Genomic DNA, 27,810 nt, shown 5'->3' on the forward strand with positions numbered 1-27,810 from the left:
TCTAATCATCTCGTCCTCTGCCACCCTCTTCTCTTTTTGCCTTCAATCCTTCCCAGCATCAGGGTCTCTGAATACCACATAGCAGTAACTTAATATTACTAGAGCATCAGAAAGAATTGATGTAGCTGTTATAAAATGTAGAATTTAACTGATTTCGATTTACAAACAGTAAAATGTGAAACAGGAAAAGACTGGATGGATGAGCAGTGAAAAGCAGACTGGTTCATCAGGATACAAGAGTGGCTGGAGGGCAGAATACTTGTAAAAATAAGCTGCCTCTGACCATGGTAGAATACTTATTGCTGCTGATGGTATGTGTGGATAAGATAGATATGTAGCCTCTGGTTCTATGGTTTCTGTCATACCAAAGACTATTAAAAGGACAATATTGTCCTGGGATTCTCACCTTTGACCTAACCAAATAAAACCCTCCCCACATCACTAATGTTAGGAGAGAGGGGCGGGTGCAGGATTGGTACACAAAGATAAAGAATATAATGAATTGCCTAGGCTACAGGAAACATCCTATTTCTTTACAGATTAAACTCATTGCTTTTCAGAAAAGGAGAAAGAAGGGAGAATGGAGGGACAGAGAGATAGGCAGGAGGAAAAATTGATCCAATACAGAGAAAATTATTCACTTCTATTTCTCTCTGTGACTTAGAGAAGATGCTTGTGTGACTGTTTTGTGAACTTAACAACTTTGAAATCAAGTGATTTCATTTTAACAGAGCCTTGTAAAGAGCAAGGGATTGCTTTCCCTCAAGTTTTCCTAGAGAAATTCACATATCTCCAAATTTCATCTTGAATTTTTATTTATATTTCTGACTGGGGCTTGTGTTTAATTATGTTGGCCTGTTTCCATAATTCTGGGCTTGGGGGCACTTAGACATTTAGGGGCCCTTCATTAGATTAGCAATAAATCATAAATGAGTAAGTATAATCTCAATTACCATAATGCTTCCTCTATGCAGTTTACCACTGGCATCTATATGTGATCTAAGCTAAATCCCGCTGCGATAATATTATAATAATTATTAACAAGTTAATAATAACATTGGCTCATAGGACCCAGAAGCATGATTTAGGGGTGTGAGCAGATGTTTTCTTTTGCCTTCAGAATTTCACAGGTGTCCAACAACATTGTAAATGCAAGAAGGGGCCAGTCTAAGGACAAGTGCCCTGGGGTGACCAATAAATAGTTCTGCTTGCATGAATATTTTACTGTTTTGTAGTTTTAGAAATCCGTAATTAAATTAAAGGTCTTGTGGAAAACTGTGAATCTCTTTTCTCCAAACTTTCTTAGAAAGATTCAAGTATTTTCAGGGTGCTCTCTGAAGCCACATTTTGAGCTCTATTTGATTTCTTGGGCAGCTGCTCCTTCAGTACCCTCTTCCCTTATGTTTCCGATAAGAAGGGTACAAAATTTTATGAGGAATCTTTTGCAGTTCTTTTGAAAATCTTTAATAAAATTTTCTTTGAAAAATTTATTCCATTTTCTGTACACAGGAAGTGAATAATTCAAATATTTTAAAAGGTCCTTTATTGTTTACAAAGAATATTTATGCCCATTGCCTCATGTAGATGTTTAAAACAAATTTGTCAGGTAGATAATGTAGGTCACCCCATAATACAGAGGAAGCTGAAACCGCAGATAGTAAATGACATAAGTCTTCTGACTGTTCATCTAGCAGTTTTTCCTTATTTCAACTTATTCCTTGACCAACTGCCAATGAAAGACTTCCATTTAAATATAGATTCTTGGGTTTTCATGCATGTGTGTGTGTGTGTGTGCTAAGTCGTGTTCAACTCTTTAGACCCTATCCTATAGACCGTATAGGGTCCTCTGTCCGCCAGGCTGCTCTGTCCATGGGATTCTCCAGGCAAGAATACTAGAATGCGTTGCCATGCCCTCCTCCAGGGGACCTTCCCTGCCTAGGGATGGAACCTGCATCTCTTACATCTCCTGCATTGGCAGGTGGGTTCTTTATCATTAGCACCACCTGGGAAGCCCATCTCTAATACTGATTTTTTTGAAACTTTATGGAATCATTAGAACTATAAAGGTTGTTTGAGGGACAATCAGTAGTTGATAACAGTCTACCATTAACTGACTTTGCTTTCCTTTTCTGTGTATGTTCTGGGTCTCAGAAGTACAAGACCAAGTGTGAATGAGCTAAGGGGACCCTTCATCACTAAACAAGCATTTAACTGATTCCTGCTGAATGGTAAGCATATAATAAATGACAGCTTCAAAGAATATTTCAACATGATACAGAGGGAGAGTCTTAATTCAAAATTGTAAGATGTCAACAGCTTCATTAATGGAAGTTATGTGGGGATGAACTCACTTCTGCTTGCTTCTTTCTAGAACTTTGGTATTCTTAATATTCCTGTGTCATTACACAAGAACTGTGTTAGCTCCAAGAATACAACCATGGTGCCCAAAGGTTGTGAACTCGAACACCATTGTGTTTATTTGTATGAGAATTAGGTCAAGATTAGCCTAAGCAAAGGCACCGAATAATTTAGGATCACAAGCAAAATGGGAAGGCTTCCCTTGTAGTTCAGTTGGTGAAAAATCTGCCTGCAATGCAGGAGACCCAGGTTTGATTCCTGGGTTGGGAAGATCCCCTGGAGAAGGAAATGGCAACCCATTCCAGTATTCTTGCCTGGAGAATCCCATGGACAGAGGAGCCTGGCGGGCTACAGTCTATGAGGTCGCAAGCAAGCAAAATGGGAAATAAAATGTATTTTATACTGAATCTTTACAGATGAATTTTGCAAAGAACTGTTAATTAACTGTAGTCCCAACTGGGGATACATTTTTAATGATTTGCAGGAAGTCTAGGAAAAAGCTAGATAAAAAAAAAAAATTCTAGTCCCAACTGCTCTATAGCTGGGAATTAAAATAACCTGTGAATTTTTCTAACCAAAATACAAATACTAGTTATGAAATATTTCTTTTACTCATTGCCAATTCTTTAATAGTCCATTAGGTATTTCTAGGAGGTGGAGTAGTTGAAATGAAAATTTGAGCTCAGAAATCTGAAAGGCCAGAATCTTGGATAAACTGGCTGAGGTGAGATAGACCTGGGTGTGAAAGGAGGCTTTTTCTGTGGTAGATTTGCCTTCGAACTGGGCATGTGTTTCATTTGGGTAAGTCTTTGAAAGTTCCAGGAATCACTGAAAAAGGAGAGTTGAAGAAACTTTGAAATAACTACTTTAATCCTACTGCAACTGAAGAGTAGACTATTTCATGGAGAAGGCATTCAGTTGCTTCTGTACGACTTAGCTTAACTTCACTGTCCTTTGCAGCTTAAAAGTTAAGTTATTCAACTTGGTTACAGAATCCACTCTTTAAACCCATTCCATCTCCACATTAGACCCTTGTTATAAAATCAAGTTTCTTGTATACTACCCCTCTAGATGGATTGGGATAGATATGGGCATTTGGAATTGACAGGTATACACTGTTATATTTAAACTAGGTAACCAACAAAGATCTACCGTATAGCACAAGGAACTCTGCTCAGTATTCTGTAATAACCTGAATGGGAAAAGAATTTGAAAAAGGACAGATACATGTATATGTATAATGGAATAATTTTGCTATACACCTAAAGCTAATACAACATTGTTAATCAACTGTACTAAAAAAAAATATATGAGAAAGTAAAGAAAGGAAAAAGAGAAAGAAAGCAATCCCTTTACAGGGGCCCCTTCTTTCTAAGCCCACTTCTAACATAGGGACACAGGCATTATATTTATACCTACATTAAAAAGAAGATGCACTCATATGTGGCCTTATTTCATTGAGAACAGTTTTCACTTTCAGTTATAACTTTTATTCTTTTTTTCTATATGACCACTTCTTTAAATAGCAGCCATTTCTAGTTTCCTTCTTTAAATACCACCTTACGAAATAAAGCTAAAATAGGTACCTTCAACTTTTTCGTACTGTCGAGATTTTATTTCAAAAAAAAGTGAAATCAAATTTTCTTGAGGCGAAAGCCGAAAATTCAGCTTTACTCAGGGTTCTTCAAGCTACTGGTTACCCAAAGGGGGGAAAAATGAGATAGAATTATGGAATGTTAGCTCTAGGCACCATTTAGTTTAATCTCTTAACAGTCAAAGAAGCTGGAGCCCTATTGGCCAGCCAGTTCTCTAGTAGGTTATACAGATTGGTAGAAGTCTGTGGGGATTTCTTTCAACTCAGAACGATGTTGAACCCTGTGTATTTGGTTGGATTTGGCTTGAGAAGTGGTGAAAGAAGGGAGGCTGAGGAAAAACAACCCATGACAGCTTTATGGCCAGCTCGTTAAATTAAATCCTTCACTTGACACTGTATTGCTTTCTTTGCTGGGTGTGGATTGACAGGTATTGATGAAACGTCTTGGTTCTAACTCAAAATGCGGGAGTGACAAGTTATAACTTTGACAAGTTGAGGTTATCAACAAGCCACAGGGTGAGTCTATGGATCCCAGGCTGCAGCAGCCACTCTACCACCTCTAGCAAGCCTCTTGCTTTAACAGGGATGCACTTGATCTCTTCACCCTCAAGGAGTAGATTAAGTGCTTCAGTAAATGTGCCATTAAGATACTTCATTGTACTAAGCCATTAATACACACCTCAAAGACACTGGAAGCTGAGGGCCTTCAGCCACCCAAGAAGCAAGCATATGAATAGCCTAGAGGAATGCCTAATACTGTATCTATGTTGATATTTCATTATTAAACACAGTTTAAAAATTGCTCTGAAGTAATTTTTCTATGGCTTTGAATAAAACCAAAGTGGATACAATAGCAAATTCCTTTCCAAACTACTCTAAATGTCTACTTTGTTGTGGTTCTGACTATATTAATTCCTTGACCTTGGGCCTGAGTCAGGCTAAAGGCTTTAGCCTTTTCACCACCAACTAAGCCTTTTTGAGATTTCACTTTCTTATTGAAGAAGCTAAATTCGAAGGATTTTAGAGATATTTACTGTGAGTGTACTTTTTTTTTAGTTGTTTTTTATGTGGACCATTTTTAAACTGTTTATTGAATTTGTTACAGTATTGCTTCTGTCTATTATGTTTTTTTTGATTTTTGGCTACAAGGCCTGTGGGATCTTGTGGGATCTTAACTTCCTGACCAGGGATTGAACCCACACCCCCAGCGCTGGAAGGGAAAGTCTTAACCACTGGACCACCAGGGAAGTCCCTAGATGTACTGTTTTGTTCTCTGCTATTTTCTTTCTTTTCTTGACATAATTCTTACAATAATAGAATAACATGATAGAAGAATTTTAAACCACATTGGACCCAAGAGATATTTAACTCAACTCTTCATTTTAGAGGTGAAGAAATCATAGGTCAAAACTGTGAAGGCACAATTTTCGTGTTTGCCTTTTTGCCTTAAAGGAATTTGGTATCTGTAGCTTATTCTTTTCTTAAAACTATGAACTTATTTATCCTCTCTAATCCTTAGTCACAGTTTGGTTTTCATCACCTTCTAGTGATCGACTGAAGCGACTTAGCAGCAGTAGCAGCAGCAGTGATTGATATAATGTATTAGGTGTGAAAACTTAGAAACAAAGAGATGACTTGGCAAAGTCAGAGAGATTGAGGTAAGATAGAGAAAAATTTGGTGTTGAATTTTGGGGTGCTATTCCTGAGGAGAGACTCTTTTTTCAAAAGATTTATACTCATTCCTTTTGATATTTAAAGAAAATTAAAAATCTGCATTTCCACATTGATCTTTAATATTTTCTGTGGTTCAAGAAAGTCTTCTGAGAGTCAGATACATCCTGCAAATTTTGTAGAACAGTCTTTCAAATGGCTCACCTGGAAAGACACATGGACTTATTAACTGTAGATAATTTTATAGCTCTCTTGTCTTTGTTGAGAGGAAGGGGTGGTTATGATTGACTTCAGTGAATGACTTAAGGCTAAATTGACAGAACCAATAATGGATGTGAATGTAGGAAAAGTGTTGTCCATGGAGAGCCTCTTGAAAGGAACTCTTGTGGTACTAATATCCAATCATGTAAGAAGCCATCTGCCTCATCATATAATGATCACTATGTATTCTACAGATTCAACTCATTCACTAAGTTATTGTTGTTGTTCAGTAACTGAGTCATGTCTGACTCTTTGCGACCCCATGGACTGCAGCCCTCCAGGCTCCTCTGTCCATGGGATTCTCCAGGCAAGAATACTGGAGTGGGTTGCCATTTCCTTTTCAAGGAGATCTTCCCAACCCAAGGATTGAACCCAAGTCTCGTGCATTGCAGGCATGTTCTTTACCATCTGAGCCACCAGGGAAGCCCCAAGTTAGGATCTAGTAATTCTTATTATCACTTACAGTTGAAACAACCAAACCAAACAAAAGCCATTGCTCTTAGGCAAACCCTTTTTTCCCTAATTAGCTCTCAGGATATATTTTATCTGAAAAATGAGCAGGTTTCAGGTGTTTATTATTCAGAAATATAATAGTTAAGAATAATGAAGTCATGGGATTTTGAATGATTTTTTTACATTTTATTTGTTACTTTTATTATTTCAATTTTTTAAAATATCAGAAATAAAAACCAAAAAGTGACATTTTATGTTGATTTTATTTTCTCATCAGATCCCTTGTTAGTGCTTCCATAATGCCATATCATAATACCACCACTGAATTTCATTTCTATTCAAGTGCACACATTTCTAGGGATCCTAGGCATCAGGAATACAACGGTGACCGATAGCCCTATCAATCCTGTAAAACTATGTAATATTCATTTGCACTCTCTCCTCCACTAAATCTTAAGTTGTCCCAGGACAGAGACTGTGTCTTACTCATCTTTGTGTCTCCAGTTTATAGTACAGTGATGCAATCAAAGAATATCTTTTGGATGAATCTGTGAATTAAGCTCTGTAATCCTGGTGTCCCTCTGAATTTCCTCTGAGGAGCATAGAGTTCCAATTCTGAATGTATAAAACAGGGTAGTGTCCTGATTTGGCATCATAGCTCACTTCTGTATAACTTGATACTGCTGTTAAATAAACAGGGTGGATGCTGCAAAGCATGAGAAACAGTGAAGTATGCGTCCCTATCCAGGCTGATGACATGGTTTTATTAACACAAACCAGGATTTTCCTTTAGAAGCTGCAGAACCTGTTGTTGCCTACTTACTGTCAGAACAGTTTAACATCAGCTGTGCTACAAGGAAAACCATTGTATTTGACAGACATTCTCCAGTATTTAAATGAACAATACTAAGTAACCCCATACAACAGGTCAACTCATTCAGCTATTGGAATGTATATTTTGCAGCCAACCTACCCGGGTGGGTCCATGCAGACACAATTCTATTAAAAAAAAAAAAAAGCAGACATTCACCAAAGGCTAGGCTGAACTGCTTTTATGGTCAAGGCAGCCAACTGGTAGTTTTTAAGAGTGGCTGCTTGGTAGGAACCTCCCCTCCTCCCGGCTTAGCCAAGGGGATCCTAATCCCTCCTCCCAGCCTGCTGCTTGCTCAAGATTACAGGAGTCTTGAGATTCTGAATAAAACTGCCAGCTGTCTTGACAGGAATAGAGATAAGAGAAGCATTCCTGAGAATAGGGAGTGGCCTGGGGTAGCAGGGAATGGAGTAGGGTTCTGGGAGGGAGCTGAGGGGATAAAACCAAAAGAAACACACCCCCAGAACAAGTTCAGAGACAAGAACAAAGGCAGCTCAGCGCCTGGGTCAAGATAGGAGAGACCACCAGGGTGGCGCAGGAGGATGGCCAAGGGGTATGTAACTCACTGTGCACATGTGTCATGGGAGAGAGCCTTAGGAGGGAAGGGCTCAGCTACCCACCCGTTTCTGCCTTTGCATCTAGGGCCTATCTCGCAGGGAGAAACCATTGCTCTACTAATTTGTTGTTGTTCAGTCACTGAGTTACGTCCGACTCTTTGTGACCTCGTGGATTGCAGCACACTCACTCCATTGAGTCAGTGATCCCATCCAACTGTCTCATCCTCTGCCTCCCCCTTCTACTTTTGCCATCAATCTTTCCCAGCATCAGGGTCTTTTCCAGTCAGTTGGCTCTACGAATCAGGTGGCTAAAGCCTGGGAGCTTCAGCATCAGTCCTTCTAATGAATATTCAGGCTTGATTTCCTTTAGGATTCACTGGTTTGATCTCCTTGTAGAACAAGGAATTCTCAAGAGCATATTAAGAAGTAGAGACATCACTTTGCTAACAAAGGTCCATATAATCAAAGCTATGGTTTTTCCAGTAGTCATAGGAATGTGAGAATTATACCATAAAGAAGGAAACTATAAGCAAGGTGAAAAGACAGCCTTCAGAATGGGAGAAAATAATAGCAAATGAAGCAACTGACCAAGAATTGATCTCAAAAATATACAAGCAGCTCAATTCCAGAAAAATAAATGACCCAATCAAAAAATGGGCCAAAGAACTAAACAGACATCTCTCCAAAGAAGACATACAGATGGCTAATAAACGCATGAAAAGATGCTCAACATCACTCATTATCAGGGAAATGCAAATCAAAACCACAATGAGGTACCATCTCACACCGGTCAGAATGGCTACTATCAAAAAAGTCTACAAACAATAAATGCTGGAGAGGGTGTGGAGAAAAGGTAATCCTCTCACACTCTTGGTGGGAATGCAAACTAGTACAGCCACTATGGAGAACAGTGTGGAGATTCCTTAAAAAACTGGAAATAGAACTGCCTTATGACCCAGCAATCCCACTGCTGAGCATACACACTAAGGAAACCAGAATCGAAAGAGACACGTGTACCCCAATGTTCATCACAGCACTGTTTATAATAGCCAGGACATGGAAGCAACCTAGATGTCCATCAGCAGATGAATGGATAAGAAAGCAGTGGTACATATACACAATGGAGTATTACTCAGCTATTAAAAAGAATTCATTTGAATCAGTTCTAATGGGGTGGATGAAACTGGAGCCTATTATACAAAGTGAAGTAAGTCAGAAAGAAAAACACCAATACAGTGTATTAACACATATGTATGGAATTTAGAAAGATGGTAACAATGACCCTATCTGTGAAACAGCGAAAGAGACACAGATGTAAAGAACAGTCTTTTGGACTCTGTGGGAGAGGGAGAGGGTGGGATGATTTGAGAGAATAGCATTGAAACATGCATATTATCATATGTGAAATCACCAGTCCAGGTTTGATGCATGAGACAGGGCTGGTGCACTGGGATGACCCTGAGGGATGGGATGGGGAGGGACGTGCGAGGGGGTTCAGGATGGGGAACATATGTATACCCATGGCTGATTCATGTGAATGTATGGCAAAAACCACTACAATATTGTAAAGTAATTAGCCTCCAATTTAAAAAAAAGAAGTCTGAGCAACAAAAAATTGATGCTTTTGAACTGTGGTGCTGGAGAAGGCTCTACCTATTGGGTGACTGACATAGAAAGAGCGCAGACATCACCGAGACTGGCTCTCAACCTATGGAAACACTCTGAGCAGTCAGAGAGATGATGCTGTTCCTAAAGGAATTATTGCCAAGTATGAAGCCCAGTGAGAAGGCAATGGCACCCTACTCTGATACTCTTGCCTGGCAAATCCCATGGACGGAGGAGCCTGGTAGGCTGCACTCCATGGGGTCGCTAGGAGTTGGAGAAGACTGAGCGACTTCACTTTCACTTTTCACTTTCATGCATTGGAGAAGGAAATGGCAACCCACTCCAGTGTTCTTGCCTGGAGAATCCCAGGGATGGCGGAGCCTGGTGGGCTGCCATCTATGGGGTCGCACAGAGTTGGACACGACTGAAGTGACTTAGCAGTAGCAGCAGCATGAAGCCCGGTGACTGGTAACACCAGGCTTCAGAATGTCTCAGGCCCAAATTATCTTTCATGTTTATGGCACACAACCCTAGGGTCTCGACTGAATACTCATCTGAAGATATGAGCAGAGTCAACAATACTTTTTTAAAAGAAATATTTGTTTATTTTGCTGCCTTGGGTCTTAGTTGCCGTACATGGGCTAACCACTCTCCCCCCACCCTGCCCTTCACCGCCCCCCAGCATGCGGGATCCTTGTTCCCTGACCAGGGATGAAATCTGCATCCCCTGCCCTGGAAGGCAGAGTCTCAGCCACTGGACTGCCAGGGAGGTCCCCATCATTACTTTTTTGAGAAAATAATTTGGCCTTGTTTATAAGGAAAACCCATGTCCCATTTCTGCACCAGCATGCAGAATGTCTAATACGGAATATCAGGTTGTCAAAAATTTTGAAAACATAGGGTCAGTTCTATCACACAGGGATCTCTGATGTAAAAATGGGGCTCTTTTTTAGTGAGCACCGTGGATTAGCGGTGTCTCAGATACCAGGAGAGAATTCAGTTATTAAATGACAACAATTCGATCGCCAACGCATGGCTGAAATATCTGTTAGGTTAGAAAGATCAAGTAAACACTGTAGAAAAAAAAGTCTGTTTTAATGGAAAATTGTGTCTCACTTGTAGCCTACCTTTCCAAATAACCTGTTTCTAGCCTGGTTTGTTGTCATGGAGCTATTTTAAGAGTCCCTGTAAGTTTTAGGTAACTGATAGACGTGTGTTGTGTCTATTCTACTAGTGATTTTATTCCTCTCCCACGTGGAAAAGCTAGTTTTGGCCCTCTAAACTCAGGACTAGTTTACTCCTTATAAATGTGTGTTTAGATTTTTCCTTTGAATGGTTATAACATCTGTCTGGTTCTCTCATATCATATAATTTGTTAAAAAATCTTTAACACATGTTTATTTTTATACCTCTATGGGAGTCTTGCATTTACCTTTTTCTAAAAATTATCGTTTCGTCTCTTCTGCTAGACTCTCAAAGCTAGACTCTTACCCCTGTTTCTCGACTAGAGGTAAGAAGGGAGACTAATAGTTAAATATTTTATAAAATGTTCAAGAGACCCAAGGAATCTCTGAAGCAAATTTGGACTCCAGTCTAGTTCAAGTCCTACCACTAGCCTGACACTTCTATTGTTTATCTAGACATTCAGGTGCTCTCTCTGGTACCTATTTCCTTTCCTCATCACCCAGACTCTTGCAGGCTTGTTCTCTCCATGGAGTAGTAGCCTCAGAGCTTCTAAGCATCCATCAGGCAAAGCTTGCCAATTCCTGCCTATTTGGGTATGTCGCAAACTGCCCTAAAGCTTTTTTGAAGAAGGTGGATTATATTAATCCATAAATATAATGGCTTCCCCTCCCCACCTCCATTTCCCAACTCTTAAAGAGTCAAAAGAGCTGAAAGTTGCCCTGATAAAGTTGAAAATTACAAATCATATCTTCAGATGACATTTTCCCGGTGTAAGGAACTGTTAAGAACTATAAGGAAAACTTATTTTGCTCAAGAGCAGAGTATTTGGGGTATTGTGACTTAGTTCTTATTATACAGTAATAATTGTAGTCCAATCAATGCTTACTGAGGCCCACTGTGAGCTAATAACTCTGCAAGAAGCTCAGGGTACAAGACCGAGTAAAACAAAATCTCTGCCTTCAAAGAGCTCCCAGAAGAAAAACACATGTGCACCACTAACCATAAAATACTTCGCAGTATGAATGCCATGGGAGAAACAAAATGGGTCTGAAAAGTGAATATGATTGTTTGGTAAAAAAATTTATCTACAATTTTAATTGAAGGATCGTCCAGTCACTTTACAGATGAGGAAACCAAGTCCCCCAAATGTTATAGGATCACAATTCATCCATAATGTAAGCAAGCATAGATAAAAGTTATAGTGGGTGATCGCAAGATGATTGAATGGCATGTACATTTCAACTCTTAAACTAGAGCTGCTATTTCTTCCATACAGTGAATTAACCTGCAAAGTGGGTTGCTGTGTTTCCACCCTACTTCTGAATGTAAAGGAGTCATTTGTAAAAGGCTTTTGGCAGGCTAATGTCCCAGGCCTGGGGGAGAATTTACTGTTATCTGAGCTGTTATCTGAGCTGCAGTCTTGGGAGGTCTCCCTGGGCTAAGCGGACAGTCCAGTGTCTGGGGAGGCTGGGATGGTAGTGGTGGTGGTACCCCTCGCACTGTCTGCCTCCTGGGCTGGCAAGAATTCGGCAGAGTGAGGGCTACAGCTTTTCTGGCTGAAGTTCAAGGCTGGGCTTCTATCCCAGCAGGGAGCTAGGGTGAAAACCAGAAGCTGGGCAGAAGGCCAGTGAGATCAAATGGTAGCTCATTCCCAGGAGTCTCAATTCACCTCCAGGAGCATTGGACAAACTGCTTCCAGATTCTGCTCACTCATGAGATGGAAGCTTCTGATACGCGGACCAACTGAGCCATTCCCAGCTGAGATGGGGAGCAGCTGGGTGGTGTCGGGACACTCAGGGATTGGCAAGGATGAGCATGATCTGTCATAGACTTGGGGTTTCTTATATAAAAAATATACCTGTTTATAGGAGAAAGTACAGGAAAAAAAACCAGGAAAATTTAGAATGAACAATGAATTCAAACACTTTCAGGCTTTTCTACATATGTGTGTATACACACATATATAACAAATGAAGATAATATTGTATGTAGTATTATTGTTTTTCCAGCCAATATTTTGTACACATTTTTGAAATTATTGAATGTCTATTTTTTATTGGAAATAACTTTTCTTATTACACAAATATAATGGACAGTTGTCTAAATTGATCTTCTCCCTGTTTGTATAATTAATTTTAACCCTAATCATGGAGAGACTTTAAGAGTTGAGGGGGATGTGATAGTCATCCTGTCACTTTCCCACAGATACAGAAACCGAGGTCCAATTTGATTGAGTGATTTGCAAGTTTAAACACAGCAGGTTTAAACAGAAACAAGGCTAAAGACACTCCAGGGTACTTTCTGCTGTATAGTGATACCCTGAATTATTTATTTCATGTGTGTATGGCTTGTCTGCTTTGCCAGAGATAGTGTTATGTGATGCCTTGCTACTTTAAGTGTGTCTGCCAGCCTTAATGGCATCATCCGGGAGCTGGTTGGAAATGCAGATTCCCGGGCTCCACCCCAGGCCTTATGAATCAGAACCTACCTCTAACCAGATGCCTGGGTGATTCATATCCACGCTAAAGCTTGAGTAGCACAGGAGCAATGATCATTAAATATCCGTGGTTGCTATGGTGTCTGTGACCCCACCAACTTCATACGTTGAGACCTAAACCCCAGTGTGATGGGGCTTGGAGGAAGGTCTTTGGGAGATGATTAAGTCACCAGGGTTGAGCCCTCCATCTGTGAATCAGGAAGTGGGTCTTCACCAAATACCAAATCTCCGTGCACCTTGATCTTAGACTATCCAGCCTCCAGATCGGTGAGAGATATACTTCTATTGTTGATATCTGGTATTTTGTCATAGCATCCTGAACAGATTAAGACAATGGTATTACTTGAGTCTTTTGTTAATAGCAAAACTGACTCCAAGTACCTTAAAGCAGAAACAGGTATGATAGTATTTGTTAGAAAGAGACAGGTGTACTGAAAACCAAAACTTAGAGATTAAGCTTCTAAAGGACATTAGAAGTGGAACTTGGTTGACCCTGTTGGGGAGCTCTCCCATGAGCCTGATGCCCAGTTTCAGTGTCTTTACATAAGTTTTGGGCTTTCCTCGTGGTTCAGATGATAAAGAATCTGCCTGCAGTGCAGGAGACCTGGGTTCAGTCCCTGGGTCAGGAAGATCCCCTGGAGAAGAGAAAGGCTACCCACAACAGTATTCTTGCCTGGAGAATTTCATGGACAGAGGAGCCTGGTGGGCTATGGGGTCACAAAGAACCGGACACAACTGAGCGACTAGCACTATGTAAATTTTAAATGTGCGCATGTGAGAGTAAGGGGGCAATGAGGGAAAGAGAGAGAGAGAGGAAGAGAAAGAGAATATGTTTGTTTAGCTTAGGTTTTCTGTTCTCTTGATCAGTGACCAAGGTGCAGGGTCATGTTGCACCATGGCCCCTGGACCTCATTGCTATAACTGTGATACATTCCCAGAGATGGGAGATGGTTCAGAGATGGGTATCATTACAAAAGTTGCCTGCTGTAATTTTTAAACCAAAGTGGTCACATTTTCCATAATTGGGCATAAAAGTATTTCTAATCTTTCTACCTCTGCAGCCCCTGTTTCTCTGACTTTCATTGTTGCAATTTTTCCATCAACGAGAGCATACATTCTACTGATTTCAGCAATTAACATTTTGCTGATGACACCCAAATGTGCCTCCAGCTTGAATCTCTCCTGAGTTCCAGCCTCCTATCTCCAAATGTTCTGTCACTACTTAAAGTTCAACAGGGCCAAAACTGAGTTCATCATATGTCCTTCCCAATTTCTTTATTTTTATCAAGATGTGACTGTTTTCCATGATAACTAGCATCTGTGCCTCCTTCCTTATTTTTCAAATGCCAAATCCTGAACTTTAAAATGTGAATTTCTTTAATATCTCCCTTGCATCCTTGCTGCCAACCAGAATGCAAATCCTTATCCTTTCTCATTACCTAACCATGACCCTCCTCCTTTCCAATCTTTCTGTCTCACCAGTAGATTTTTCTTAGACTTTACTTGTATCATCTATGGCCTACTTCAGAAAATATTTAATGTTATTTCAGGGCATTTTATATATAGGTCTGAGGTCATCACCACAAGATAACATTAGTCACTCAAAGATCCCCATTGTCAGGGATGTACTTAAAAATTATTTGAAAAGACAATTTTTCTAGAAATGTTCTATGAAACATTTAATAGATGCTAATCTATTAAATCTATTAATCTATTTAATTAACATCCAGTAGAGTAGACAACTCTATTACAAATGAGGGACTTCTCCAGTGGTCCAGTGGCTAAGACTCCACACTCCCAATGTAGGGGGCCCAGGTTCAATCCCTGGTAAGGGAACTAGATCCCACATGCTGCAAATAAGAGTTTGCAGACTGCATCTGAAAGTTCTGCATGCTGCAACTGAAAAACAACAACAACAACAAACTCCACATGCCACAACTTAGACCAGGCACAGACAAATAAATAAATAAAAATTTTTAAAAATAGTCCATTCCTTAAAAAAAGAAATGAATAGCATAGTGTTGACATAAAGAATAATATGTTAGTATAACCATTAACCTATTAAAGGAAAAACTTTTTTCTATTCACACACATGCTCTGACACCAAATCTGTGGGTTTCCCACACCAACCAATTCTGTATCTGTCTGGACACCCAACTGGGTGTTCTATAATTCAGTGATAACGCTAACTACCTGAAGTTAGCAGAGACCCCACAGATCAAGTGCTCTGGCGTTCAACACTGCCCCTCGCTTCAGATGCCAAACCCAAATCCAGGCTGTTAAACTGTGCTCCTGACTAAATGTCTATGTCAGCTTAAAGAAAAATGCGCAATGTGAGAGTTGGGAGCTTAAGTTTTATTTAGGGTCTTTTTGTGGACAGTAGCCAAAGAGACAGTCTCTCAATAGCTTTGAGGAAACCACTTAGTTTTAGACTAACCACCTAAGACTTAGAGGGAAAGCCAGCTTCTAGATGATTTTCGGCTAGGGAATACATGCAGTCAGGCATAAGTAAGTGAAAGTGTTAATGGCTCAGTCGTGTTGGACTCTTTGCGACCCCATGGACTGGAGCCCGCCAGGTTCCTCGTCCATGGGATTCTCCAGGCAAGAATACTGGAGTGGGTAGCTATTTATCCCCTTTTCCAGAGGGTCTTCCTGACCCAGGGATTGAACCCAGGTTTCCCACATTGCAATGCAGTCAGGCATGTATCTCAGAAAGAGATTACTGCTACTCAGAAGGAACAAACATCTCTAGTTAATGATTTTAGTGCTTTTCTGCTCTGGGATGATATAGGAATCTGAGTTCATTAAATTTTTTCTGAGATACACACTAAGAGGCTTGTTTTCTAAACTTTTACTTTTAAACACATGGATATAAGGAAGTATGTAAAAAAAATAGTAACTGATAAGCATAATTTATTTTAGGTTTCAATCATTTTCTGTTCCCTAGAGAGATCCTCTATGTGAGACATTTATGACTCCTGGTCTCATGATATTGTTCACAGTATCATCGTGAATGTGTATGGTTGTATGTTTAATGTGTGAGCACTTGCCTAGAGAGAGGAGCATAATTTTATTCAGATACTCCAAAGGGTTTTTGATTAAGACAGGGATGTCTTCTTCATGTCTAGATTCCCAGTATCTACAACAGACCCGATTACAATAATAGGTATGCAATAAAGAGTTCTTAGATAAATAAAGCTTACTTATTTCTGAATTCCATTCCATGTATCCAAGTGTTAGATCATTATTACTTAGTTATGGACTATTTTTATATTATCCACTGATTGTTATGTAATTCATTATTTCATTTTAGTTTCTTATCCACGAACCTAGATTGTAAGGACAAAGATCATGCCCTATGTTTCTTGGCTTGTCTCACTGGCTCATTGACCTAGGAATTTAATTTGTATATACTTAAACAGAAGTGTGAAGGGCAGATCCACAAGTGGCCTAGTGGATATGATGGAGACCTGAACAGCTACTACATCCTTCTAAGGCGACTTGCAGGTCCTTACACTTATGGAAATTAAAAAAAGAATTACTAATTTCATTCATGTTTTTTTCACTGCCTACATATTCATTCATTGATTTATTTAACAAATACTTGTTGGGTTTCTACTCTGTATCTGGCGCTGTCTGAGGCACTAAAGAAAAAAGAGGATGGTTGTTCCCTGTCATTGAAGAGTTTATAGCCTAGTAGGACCAGACCTGTAACAAGGAGCTGTAATGCACTATGCTGAGTCCTGTTATGGAACTAGCTTCAGGATGTTATCAAAGAGTGAGTAAGTAGCTACAGAATCCTGTAAGTCTTTATAGAAGAGGTGACATTTGACATTTGGTGAATCAGACATAAGCCCTTATCTTCTGAAACTTACAGTGTAGCAGAGAGGGCAGAAGTTAAAGACACAGTGCAATGTGGGCATTTAATACGGGACCTTACTTACTCTGAGAGGGAGGGAGCAGGTATCCAAGGAAGGTAAGCTGAGCCTTAAAAGATACACATAGAGGGGCTGGACAGGAGAGGTAAGAAGAGATGGGGGAAAAGAAAAAAATTCTGGGACAACTGAATATTCACATGCAAAAGAATCAAACTGGACTTTTACCTCACGCCATATATAAAAATTAACTCAAAATGGACCAATGACATGAATATGAGTTAAATGCTGTAAAACTCTTTGAAGAAAGTTCAGTTCAGTTCAGTTGCTCAGTCATGTGTGACTCTTTGTGACCCCATGAACTGCATCATGCTAGGATTCCCTGTCCATCACCAGCTCCTGGAGCTTGCTCAAATTCATGTCCATCAAGTTGGTGATACCATCCAACCATCTCATCCTCTGTTGTCCCCTTCTCCTCCCGCCTTCAACCTTTCTCAGCATCAGGGTCTTTTCCAGTGAGTCAGTTCTTCACATCAGGTGGCCAAAATATTGGAGTTTCAGCTTCAGCACCAGTCCTTCCAATGAATATTCAGGACTGATTTCCTTTAGGATGGACTGGTTGGATCTCCTTGCAGTCCAAGGGACTCTCAAGAGTCTTCTCCAACACCACAGTTCAAAAGCATCAATTCTTCTGTGCTCAGCTTTCTTTATAGTCCAACTCTCACATCCATACATGACTACTGGAAAAACCATAGCTTTGACTAGACAGACCTTTGTTGACAAAGTAATGTCTCTACTTTTTAATATGCTGTCTAGGTTGGTCATAACTTTTCTTCCAAGGAGCAAGTGTCTTTTAATTTAATAGCTGCAGTCACCATCTGCAGTGATTTTGGAGCCCAACAAAATAAAGTCTGTCACTGTTTCCATCATTTCCCCATCTATTTGCCATGAAGTGATGGGACTGGATGCCATGATCTTAGTTTTCTGAATGTTGAGCTTTAAGCCAGCTTTTTCACTCTCCTCTTTCATTTTCAAGAGGCTCTTTAGTTCTTCTTCACTTTCTGCCATAAGGGTGGTGTCATCTGCATATCTAAAGTTATTGATATTTCTCCCAGCAATCTTGATTCCAGCTTATGCTTCATCCAGTCCAGCATTTCTCATGATGTACTCTGCATATAAGTTAAATAAGCAGGGTGATAATATACAGCCTTGATGTACTCCTTTCCTGATTTGGAACCAGTCTGTTGTTCCATGTTCAGTTCTAACTGTTGCTTCTTGACCTGCATGCAGATTTCTCAGGAGGCAGGTCAGGTGGTCTTGTGTTCCCATGTCTTGAAGAATTTTCCACAGTTTGTTGTGATCCACACAATCAAAGGCTTTGGCATAGTCAATAAAGCAGAAGTTTTTCTGGGGTTTTTCTGGAACTCTCTTGCTTTTTAGATAATCCAATGGATGTTGGCAATTTGATCTCTGGTTCTTCTGCGTTTTCTAAATTCAGCTTGAACATCTGGAAGTTCACAGTTCACATACGGTTGAAGCCTAGTTTGGAGAATTTTGAGCATTACTTTGCTAGCATGTGAGGTAGTTTGAGCATTCTTTGGCATTGCATTTCTTTGTGATTAGAATGAAAACCAACCTTTTCCAGTCCTGTGGCCACTGCTGAGTTTTCCAAATTTGTTGGCATATTGAGTGCAGCACTTTCACAGCATCATGTTTTAGGATTTGAAATAGCTCAACTGGAATTCCATCACCTCCACTAGCTTTGTTCATAGTGATGCTTCTTTAAGACCCAGTTTACTTCACATTCCAGGATGTCTGGTTCTAGGTGAAGAAAATGTTTCTTTCTTTGAAGAAAATGTAGGAATCAATCTTCATGGCCAGGGATTTGACAATTGATTCTTAGATATGACACCAAAAGCACAAGCAGCAAAAGAAAAAAAATAAGCAGACTTCATGCAAATTAAAAACTTTTGTACATCAAAGGGCATTACCAAGAAAGTGAAAAGACAACCTACAGAATGGGAGAAAGTATCTGCAAAATATTTATCTCATAAGGATTTAGTATCCAGAATATATAAAGAACTCTTACAGCTCAACAACAGAAAGACAAACAGCCCAGTTTAAAAAAATATCTGAAAAACAGATATACAAATGGCCAACTAGCATATGCAAAGGGTATAATCAAAATATTAGATAATAACAAGAATTGATGAGCAAAAAGTCTACAAACAATAAATGCTGGAAAGAGTATGGAGAAAAGGGAACACTCTTGCACTGTTGGTGGGAATGTAAATTGATACAGCCACTAGGGAAGATGGTATGGAGATTCCTTAAAAAACTAGCAATAAAATCACCATATGACCCAGCAATCCCACTCCTAGGCATATACCCTGAGGAAACCAAAATTGAAAGAGACACATATATCCCATTGTTCATTACAGCACTATTTACAATAGCTAGAACATGGAAGCAACCTACATGTCCATCAACAGATGAATGGATAATGAAGTTGTGGTACATATACACAATGGAATATTACTCAGCCATAAAAAGGAATGCATTTAAGTCAGTTCTAATGAGATGGATGAAACTAGAACCTATTATACGGAGTGAAGTAAGTCAGAAAGAGAAAGATAGATATAGTATTCTAATGCATATATATGGAATCTAGAAAAATGGTACTGAAGAATTTATTTACAGGGCAGCAATGGAGAAACAGACATAGAGAAGAGACTTATGGACATGGGGAGAGCGGAGGAGAGGGTGAGATGTATGGAAAGAGTAAGATGGAAACTTACATTACCATATGTAAAATAGATAGCCAATGGGAATTTGCTGTATGGCTAAGAAACTCAAACGGGCTCTGTATCAACTTTGAGGGGTGGGGTGGGGAGGGAGATGGGAGGGAAGTTCAAAAGAAAGGGGATATATGTATACTCATGGCTGATTCAGGTTGAGGTTTGACAGAAAACAACAAAATACTGTAAAGCGATTACCCTTCAATAAAAAAATTTTTTAAAAAGAGACGATGAGGATATGAAGAAATTGGAACCCTCATTCATTGCTGATAGGAATGTAAAATAGTTCAGCTGCTGTGGAAAACCATTTAGTATTTCTTCAAAAAGTTAGTAGTTAAGCTACAGAGTTACCATATGACTTGAAATTCCATGCTTAGATATATACCCCAAAGTAGCAAAAAACAGGTGTTCGAACAAGTGCACATACAAGCACATTCAAGCTGTATTATTCACAATATCCAAAAGACGGAAATAGCCCAGATGTTCATTGACAAATGAATGAATAAACAAGTTGTAGTATATACGTACAATGGAATATTATTCAGCAACAAAAAGGAATGAAGAACCGATACTTGCCACAAAATGAATGAACCTCTACAACATTATGTTAAATGAGAGAAACCAGACCCTAAAGGCCACATATTGTATGGTTCTATTATATTTACATGAAATGTCCAAAATATGCAAATACAGAGAGAGAGAGAGACAGAGCGCAGGTTGATGGATGCTGGGAGATGAGGAGAGCAGGGAAGAGAGAGAAACTGCTTACTGAGTAAAGGGCTTTACTTTGACTTTTTTTCAGGGGTGAAGCATGCCACATGGCTTGCAGATCTTAGTTTCCCAACCAAAGATTGAAAGCACAGAGTGGAAGCATGGAGCCCTAATCACGGGACTACCAGGGATTTCCCTAAAGGGTTTTACGATGGTGTGATGGAAATATTCTAGAACAATACGGAGGTATGCTTGTACAACAGTGTGAATGTACTAAATGCCACTGAATTAATCATTTTAAAATGGTTAATTTTGTCCTATGTGAATTTCACCTCAGTAAATTTCCTTAAAAGTTATGTTATCAGTGGTCTATAAAGCTGAGGCAGTGGAAATTGTCTGTGTGAAGGCAGGAAGACTCCAAAAGAGTCTGAAGCATTGAAATAAGATAATTGTGGCCCAAATGTAATAAACTCAATAGAAGAACTAAAATGTAGGCTGGAGGGGGTAGACAGAGGCCAATATTGAGGTGTTAATAATAAGGAATTTGTTGAGAGGAAATAAGGATATGTCATCATGATATAATTCATGTCTTTTAGAAATTTTCTCTGCTGTGTACAGAGTAGATTTTACGGGGTCATGGAGCATTCAGGGAGTCTGAGAGGTTCTGTTAGAGATCTAAGCAAGAGACAATGGTGGCTAAATCTAGGATGAAAGCAATGGGAAATAAAGGGACATGAAAAATTTGAGAAATATTTAGGAGCTAAATGTTTGATTAGATTTAGAGGTGCTGTGCTGTGCTCAGTCATATCTGACTCTTTGTGACCCCATAGACTGTAGCCCACCAGGCTCTTCTGTGCATGGGATTCTCCAGGCAAGAATACTGGAGTGCATAGCCATTTCCTTCTCCAGGGGATCTTCCCAACCCAGGGATCTAACCTGCATATCTTACATCTCCTGCTTTGGTAGGTGGATTCTTTGCTACTAGTGTCACCTGGGAAACCCAGATATAGAGAGGATTGCCAAATACAGTTACATTTAATTATTTGGGAAATATTAATACAAAAATTTAACTTTAGGGTATGTTGAGGTACAGGGAAGCCTCTCATGCTGTACTCCATGGGGTTGCAGAGTTGGACATGATTGAGTGACTGAACATCAACAACAAAACAAAATTATTCATTCTTTGTTTTTTAAAAATATTTTTTGATGTGGATCATTTTTAAAGTCTTTATTGAATTTGTTATAGTATTGCTTCTGTTTTATATTTTGGTTGTTTTAGCCATGAGGCATGTGGGATCTTAGCTCTCCAACCACGGATAGGACCCTCGCCCCTTGCAAGACAAGGCAAAGTCTTAACCTCTGGACCACCAGGGAAGTCCCTTCATTGCTTATTGAAATTAAAATTCAGTTGAGTGTCCTGTATTTTTAATTGCTAAATTGGGTAACTCTACATGGAAGGTAAAGGAAAGAGAGAATTCTGACATTTTGATTTCTGGTGCTAGCACCTGGCAGGTGATATCTGTTCTTACTGAGACTAGGAACACTGGGGGAGGAATGGATTTTTCTTGGAGGAGGAAGACATCATACATTCAATTTGAAAGTAACTGTATAGTCAGTCGACTAATAAGATTTACAGAATCACTCAGGGAGTGTTTGCAGAATGAAAAGAGAAAAATGTCCAGGATGTTATAGGCTCATCAGTAATTAAAAGATGATCAGAGAAAAAGAAGCCTGCAAAGGAGACTGAGAAGGATCTAGAACATTGGAGGATGAGATCCAGGATGGTGATTGTGTTGAAACCCAAGTTGGAAAGGGTTTCATGGAGGAAAAAGTGTTCTACCTTATAAGGTAGAAGTTACAGAGAAGTCAAATCACTTTTGACTGAAAAGAGACAAGCAGTTTTGGCAATTAGGAGATTTGGGAATACTTAAGAACTACATCCGGTCCCATTACTTCATGGCAAATAGATGGGGAAACAGTGGCTGACTTTATTTTTCTGGGCTCCAAAATCACTGCAGATGGTGATTGCAGCCGTGAAATTAAAAGATACTTACTCCTTGGAAGGAAAGTTATGACCAACCTAGTCAGCATATTAAAAAGCAGAGACATTACTTTGTCAACAAAGGTCTGTCTGGTCAAGGCTATGGTTTTTCCTGTAGTCATGTATGGATGTGAGAGTTGGACTATAAAGAAGGTTGAGCACCGAAGAATTGATGCTTTTGAACTGTGGTGTTGGAGAAGACTCTTGAGAGTGCCTTGGACTGCAAGGAGATCCAACCAGTCCATTTTAAAGGAAATCAGTCCTGAATATTCATTGGAAGGACTGGTGCTGAAGCTGGAACTCCAATATTTTGGCCACCTGATGCGAAGAACTGACTCATTGGAAAAGATCCTGATGTTGGGAAAGATTGAGGGCAGGAAGAGAAGCGGATGACAGAGGATGAGATGGTTGGATGGCATCACTGACTCAATGGATATGGGTTTGGGTGGACTCCGGGAGTTGGTGATGGACAGGGAGGGCTGGCGTGCTGTGGTTCATGGGGTCGCAAAGAGTCAGACATGACTGAGGGAATGAACTGAACTGAACTGAAGAACTCCTTTGGTGTGATGGTTCAGGGGAAGGAATGCACAGATCTAAATTTAATGGATTATGAAATGACCAGGTAAGGAAATAGAAGAATCTACAAATTAGTATTTAAAGGAGTTTTGCTGGAATAGTCAGTTGTGGTGGTAGAGAACATCAGTTCTGTTTTCTATATGTTGTCTTCATCTGATCATTTACTTTCTGCAGAACACTGAAGCAAAAAATTAATAAGAATCCACTTTATAGACTCTAGACAAATGTAAAATGAAGGCATTCAGTTTTTCAAGGTACTTCCTTTTGTTCTGCAGAGGAAGACCACAACTTTCTGAATGAGAATCAACTTTGATGTAAGTAGTACCACTACAACTAGACTCTAGACAAATGAAAAATGAAGTTTTCCCCCACCCTGTTCTTAAAAAAAGATTTGTTTGATTTTTCAGTCCCAGTGATTAATTTTTTTATTTTTTATGTTAAAACTTTTTTTGAATTAAAATTTTTTCCCACTGATTTTTATAGTCATTCTTTTTAATATATGGAGGGTTGATTAACTGTATTTATCACTTTATAGTATGCAGAACAGGTGTGTTTGTGGCTTATAAGCTAGAGATAGGAGATTGTGTCAAATGCTAAGTCAATTAACATTGATTTGGTACATAGTGAAGCCTACCATGTTATAAAAAACAAATATAACTTAAAGGCAAAGAAACACTAAACACCCAGCTAATTTATGGCAAAGCATACTTAGTTTATGATTTTGGTTAATACATACTTTAACTAGAACAGTGTTCTATGCTCATTTTTATTAAATACTGTAGGTGTTTGCTGGGGCATGAGGTAATAACCCAAATACAATTAAAATGACCATAAAATTAGGGTCTCCACACAGGCTCCCAAGGATGGGTCTGTTTGAGGCTTCTAGTCATCAGCATTGGGTGGTCTGCTATTGGTGCATGATACTTAAATAGAGCTTTTTCCCCTTTAGGTCTGTAAGGTGTTAAGGTGTTTTTATAAAACCCCATAAACCCTCGTTAAACACTTTTTTTTTCATAAAGAAAACTTCAATCTTTATTTGACGTATTTTCTGTGGCACTATTTTGGCATTTTAACAAGTTCTTTAAAGAATCACTCTAATAATTGCATGCACCTCTGGGTGGAGGTGGAGGGGTATTTATTCAGGTTTTTGTACATCACACTGCCTGATCCACTAAGCAACAAGCACAGCATTTTGGTACACTTTAATTTAATAAGGAAAAAAAGATCAAAAGAATCTCCAGGTGGAGAAAGTTAGGCTAATTTGGGTGTTGCATATTAACTGATTGAAAGGAAGGCTTGACTACTGACTGAATTAACTATAATTCAACTGTATGAGATTATTTACTGCACGAGGGCTTCCAACACCGCAGAAGAAATACAGCACTTTTCCCCACCTTGACACTCCTTATTCCCTTTCCCTGCTTTATGATCCCTGCCTTCGAAAATAGTGTATAACATTTGTTGTGTTTACTATTTTTGTGTCTGTCAAAATGTAAGATTTATGAGAAACGGACTTTGTCTTTTTTGTTCCCTGTTGTATTTTTTTGTTGTCTAGGACAGTGCTTGGGACATAATGGCATGCAATAAATATTCCCTGAATGAATGAGTGAATGAGTAAAGGAGTGAACGAATAAATCACATTCTATTTGTTTTCCAAGGTATAGCATGAATGTCAGCTCTCTCAGAGTCCAGATTTCATATGCATGTAAGTTTCTCGTAAAGATCTAATTTCTCTCCCCTTTCACTCCACATTTTGAATCACAGAATCTTGGCATCGTTAGGAATAATATTTGTATGTTTATAGGAATCACGTGAAGTCAGATCATGGTTTTTTGATGATGTCATGAAGCACTATTCCATATAAATACATTTGCACTCTAGAATTTCTTCCAAGTAAAAACAGGTGGTCATGTTAACTTTTTTCTTTTTTTACTTTAAAAGAAAGAAAACACCTCAGTTACAGCAATGTTGATATTTGCAGACTCTGTATTTTTAAAAAATATTTAACTGAGGAGGGGGATTCTGGGAAGATGGCAGAGTAGAAAGCACCAGAAATCTGTCCTCTCACCTAGAAAACAACTGCACTAGAAGATGCAATTATTTTGTAATCTGGAGTCTATAGAAAGCTTGCAGCTTCCAGGGAAAGGCTTGGACAGTAAATTGCAGTTAATTTTAATTGATTTCAACTGTTAGCACTGTAGCAGCTCCTCCCTCTCCAAAGCACCAGCCAAGGTAGACAGCTGTGTACTTGATCTTGGAGCAGCTTGAATGCAGTTTGCAAGAGCAAAGGTAGGCATTGAGGACTCTGTACTCTAAATATTGAAGATGTGTTCTGATTGCTTCTTCTGATTGCCTGATCATGGAAGTTCAGACACAGAGGTGGCCAACTATTATTTGTACCACCCCCCTCCAATGTTGAAAGCCTTTCTGATTCTGGTCCAAGTGAATTCCAGGGAAGGTAATGAGTTGGCACCTTCCTTTTTTTACCCTCCTTCATTTTCCTCTTTTTCCTCTTTTGAAGTCAGACAGAGAAGAAAAGGACATTCAAAAGGAACTGCATATCCAGGGGAAATTAGAAAGTTATTATACATGCCTAGGAAAAGGCACAGGCTCAGAAAAGCCCTGCAAAGACTGTAAGTTAATACTTCAGGGCAAGCTTAATCAAAATAAGACAAAAACTAAAACAAGCAGACTCTTTAGAAAGGAGGAGAATCTGATTTTGAGAGAACCACATTATTAGATTCAAGTATCCATTTTCAACAAAATAAAATCTCAAGATATATAAAGAAACCAGGACGTATTGGCCAATCAAAGTAAAGAAATAAACAGGAACTATCATTGAGATAGACAAGAAAGACATACTGCACAAAGATTTTCAAACAACTGCTGTAAAAATACTCAAAGAACTAAAGAAAGATGTGGACAAGATCATAAGAACAATGTATGAACAAAATGGAAATGCCAATAAAGAGAAAATTTAAAAAGATGCCCCAAAGAAATTCTAGAGTTGTAAAGTACAGTAACTGAAATGAAAAATTCACTGGAGGAATTCAAAGTCATATTTGAACAGGCAGAAGGAAGAGTCAGCAAACTTGAAAATAGGAAAATGGGAACTATCAAGTCTGAGGAACAGAAAAAAAAAAATAAGAAAGTTCAAGAAAAGTGAACAGATCCTAAGGGACCCGTGGGACATCATCATGTGGAACAACTTACACGTTGTGAGAGTACAACAAGGAGAAGAGTGAAAGGGAAGGAGAGATTATTTGAAGAAATAAAGGCCAGGAATCTCCAAAAGTTGGTGAAAGACAGAAGATAAACAACTAAGGTTGATGAAATTCAAGTAGCATGGATTGAAAGAGGTTCACACTGATATATACATTTTAAGAAACAGTTAAAAGTCAAAGACAAAGAGAATCTGAAATGCAACAAGAGGAAAGCAAATGGTAACATACAAAGTGTCCTCAATAAGATTATCAGTAGTTTTATTATCAGAAAATTTGGAGGCAGGAAGGCAATGGGTGCATATTTTCAAGTGTTAAAAGAAAGAACCTGTCAACCAAGAATCCTATATCCAGCAAAACTGTCCTTGAAAAGTGAAGGAGAAATTAAGACATTCCCAAAATCTGAGCTATTTCTTTGCCAGGAGACCTGCCTTGCAAGAAATCATAAAGGGAGTCCTGCATGTTGAAACAAAAAGATACTAGACAATAGCTTGAAACTTCATGAAGAAATAGAGATCGTAGTAAAGGTAAGCATATGGATATTTATTAAAGTTAGTATTACTGTAACGATAGTCTGCAAGGAGATCCAACCAGTCCATCCTAAAGGAAATCAGTCCTGGGTGTTCATTGGAAGGACTGATGTTGAAGCTGAAACTTCAATATTTTGGCCACCTGATGTGAAGAGCTGACTCATTTGAAAATACCTTGATGTTGGGAAAGATTGAAGGCAGGAGAAGGGGACAACAGAGAATGAGATGGTTAGATGGCATCACCGACTCAATGGACATGAGTTTGGGTAAACTCCGGGAGTTGGTGATGGACAGGGAGGCCTGGCGTGCTGTGGTTCATGGGGTTGCAAAGAGTCAGACATGACTGAGCAACTGAACTGAACTGAACAATAGTCTATGATTCCTTTTACTTTTTATTTTTTTGTTTTCCTCATGATTTAAGAGGCTAATACATTTTAAAAATTTCTTGCTGTAAAAGTATTGTAACTTTTGTCTGTAACTTCACATTTTGTGTTCTATATAATTTCAAGAGGCTAATGCATTCAAAAAAAAATTATTAGTTTAAGTTTTGGACACACAATATACACAATATTGGACACACAATAAAATTTTGTGACATCAATAACTGAAAGAAGTGAGGACATACCTATAAATGAGCAGAGTTTTTTAATGTTTTTGGAGTTAAGTCAGTATGAATTCAAATTAGAGTATTATAACTTTAGGATGTCAAATGTAATTATCATGATAACCACAAAGAAAATAGCTATAGAATATGCACAAAAGGAAATTATAAAAGAATGAAAGCATTTCACTATAGAAAAATTAGCTAAATTTTTACAAAAGAGACTGTAATGCAGGAAATGAGGGACAAGAAAGCTATAGAGCATATAGAAGACAAATAGCAAAATGACAGAAGCGAGTCCTTCTTATCAACAAGGACTTTAAATGTAGATTGATTAAACTCTCCAATCAAAAGAGATTGGAAGAATGTGTTAATAAACAGAGCCAACCAACTGCTGTCACAAGA

At 38.9% G+C, this 27,810-nt stretch overlaps 1 protein-coding gene across 2 annotated transcripts in view; it reads left to right on the forward strand.

Annotated features, from left to right (window-relative positions):
* The window catches only part of ANAPC10 (anaphase promoting complex subunit 10), a 168,799-nt gene that overhangs the window by 104,951 nt on the left and 36,038 nt on the right, over positions 1-27,810 (forward strand). The window contains exon 5 of one of the 2 annotated variants that reach the window (XM_070769050.1): positions 2,152-2,190. The exons of the other annotated variant lie outside the window; for it this stretch is intronic. Within the exon in view, the coding sequence (XP_070625151.1) occupies positions 2,152-2,175 (24 nt within the window). The 3' untranslated portion in view covers positions 2,176-2,190. Of the gene's footprint in view, positions 1-2,151; positions 2,191-27,810 lie in introns of those variants that run through there. 2 annotated transcript variants of the gene reach the window in all.

The sequence above is a fragment of the Bos indicus genome, chromosome 17, assembly GCF_029378745.1.
Source record: "Bos indicus isolate NIAB-ARS_2022 breed Sahiwal x Tharparkar chromosome 17, NIAB-ARS_B.indTharparkar_mat_pri_1.0, whole genome shotgun sequence".
In the NCBI taxonomy this organism is placed as follows: Eukaryota; Metazoa; Chordata; class Mammalia; order Artiodactyla; family Bovidae; genus Bos; species Bos indicus.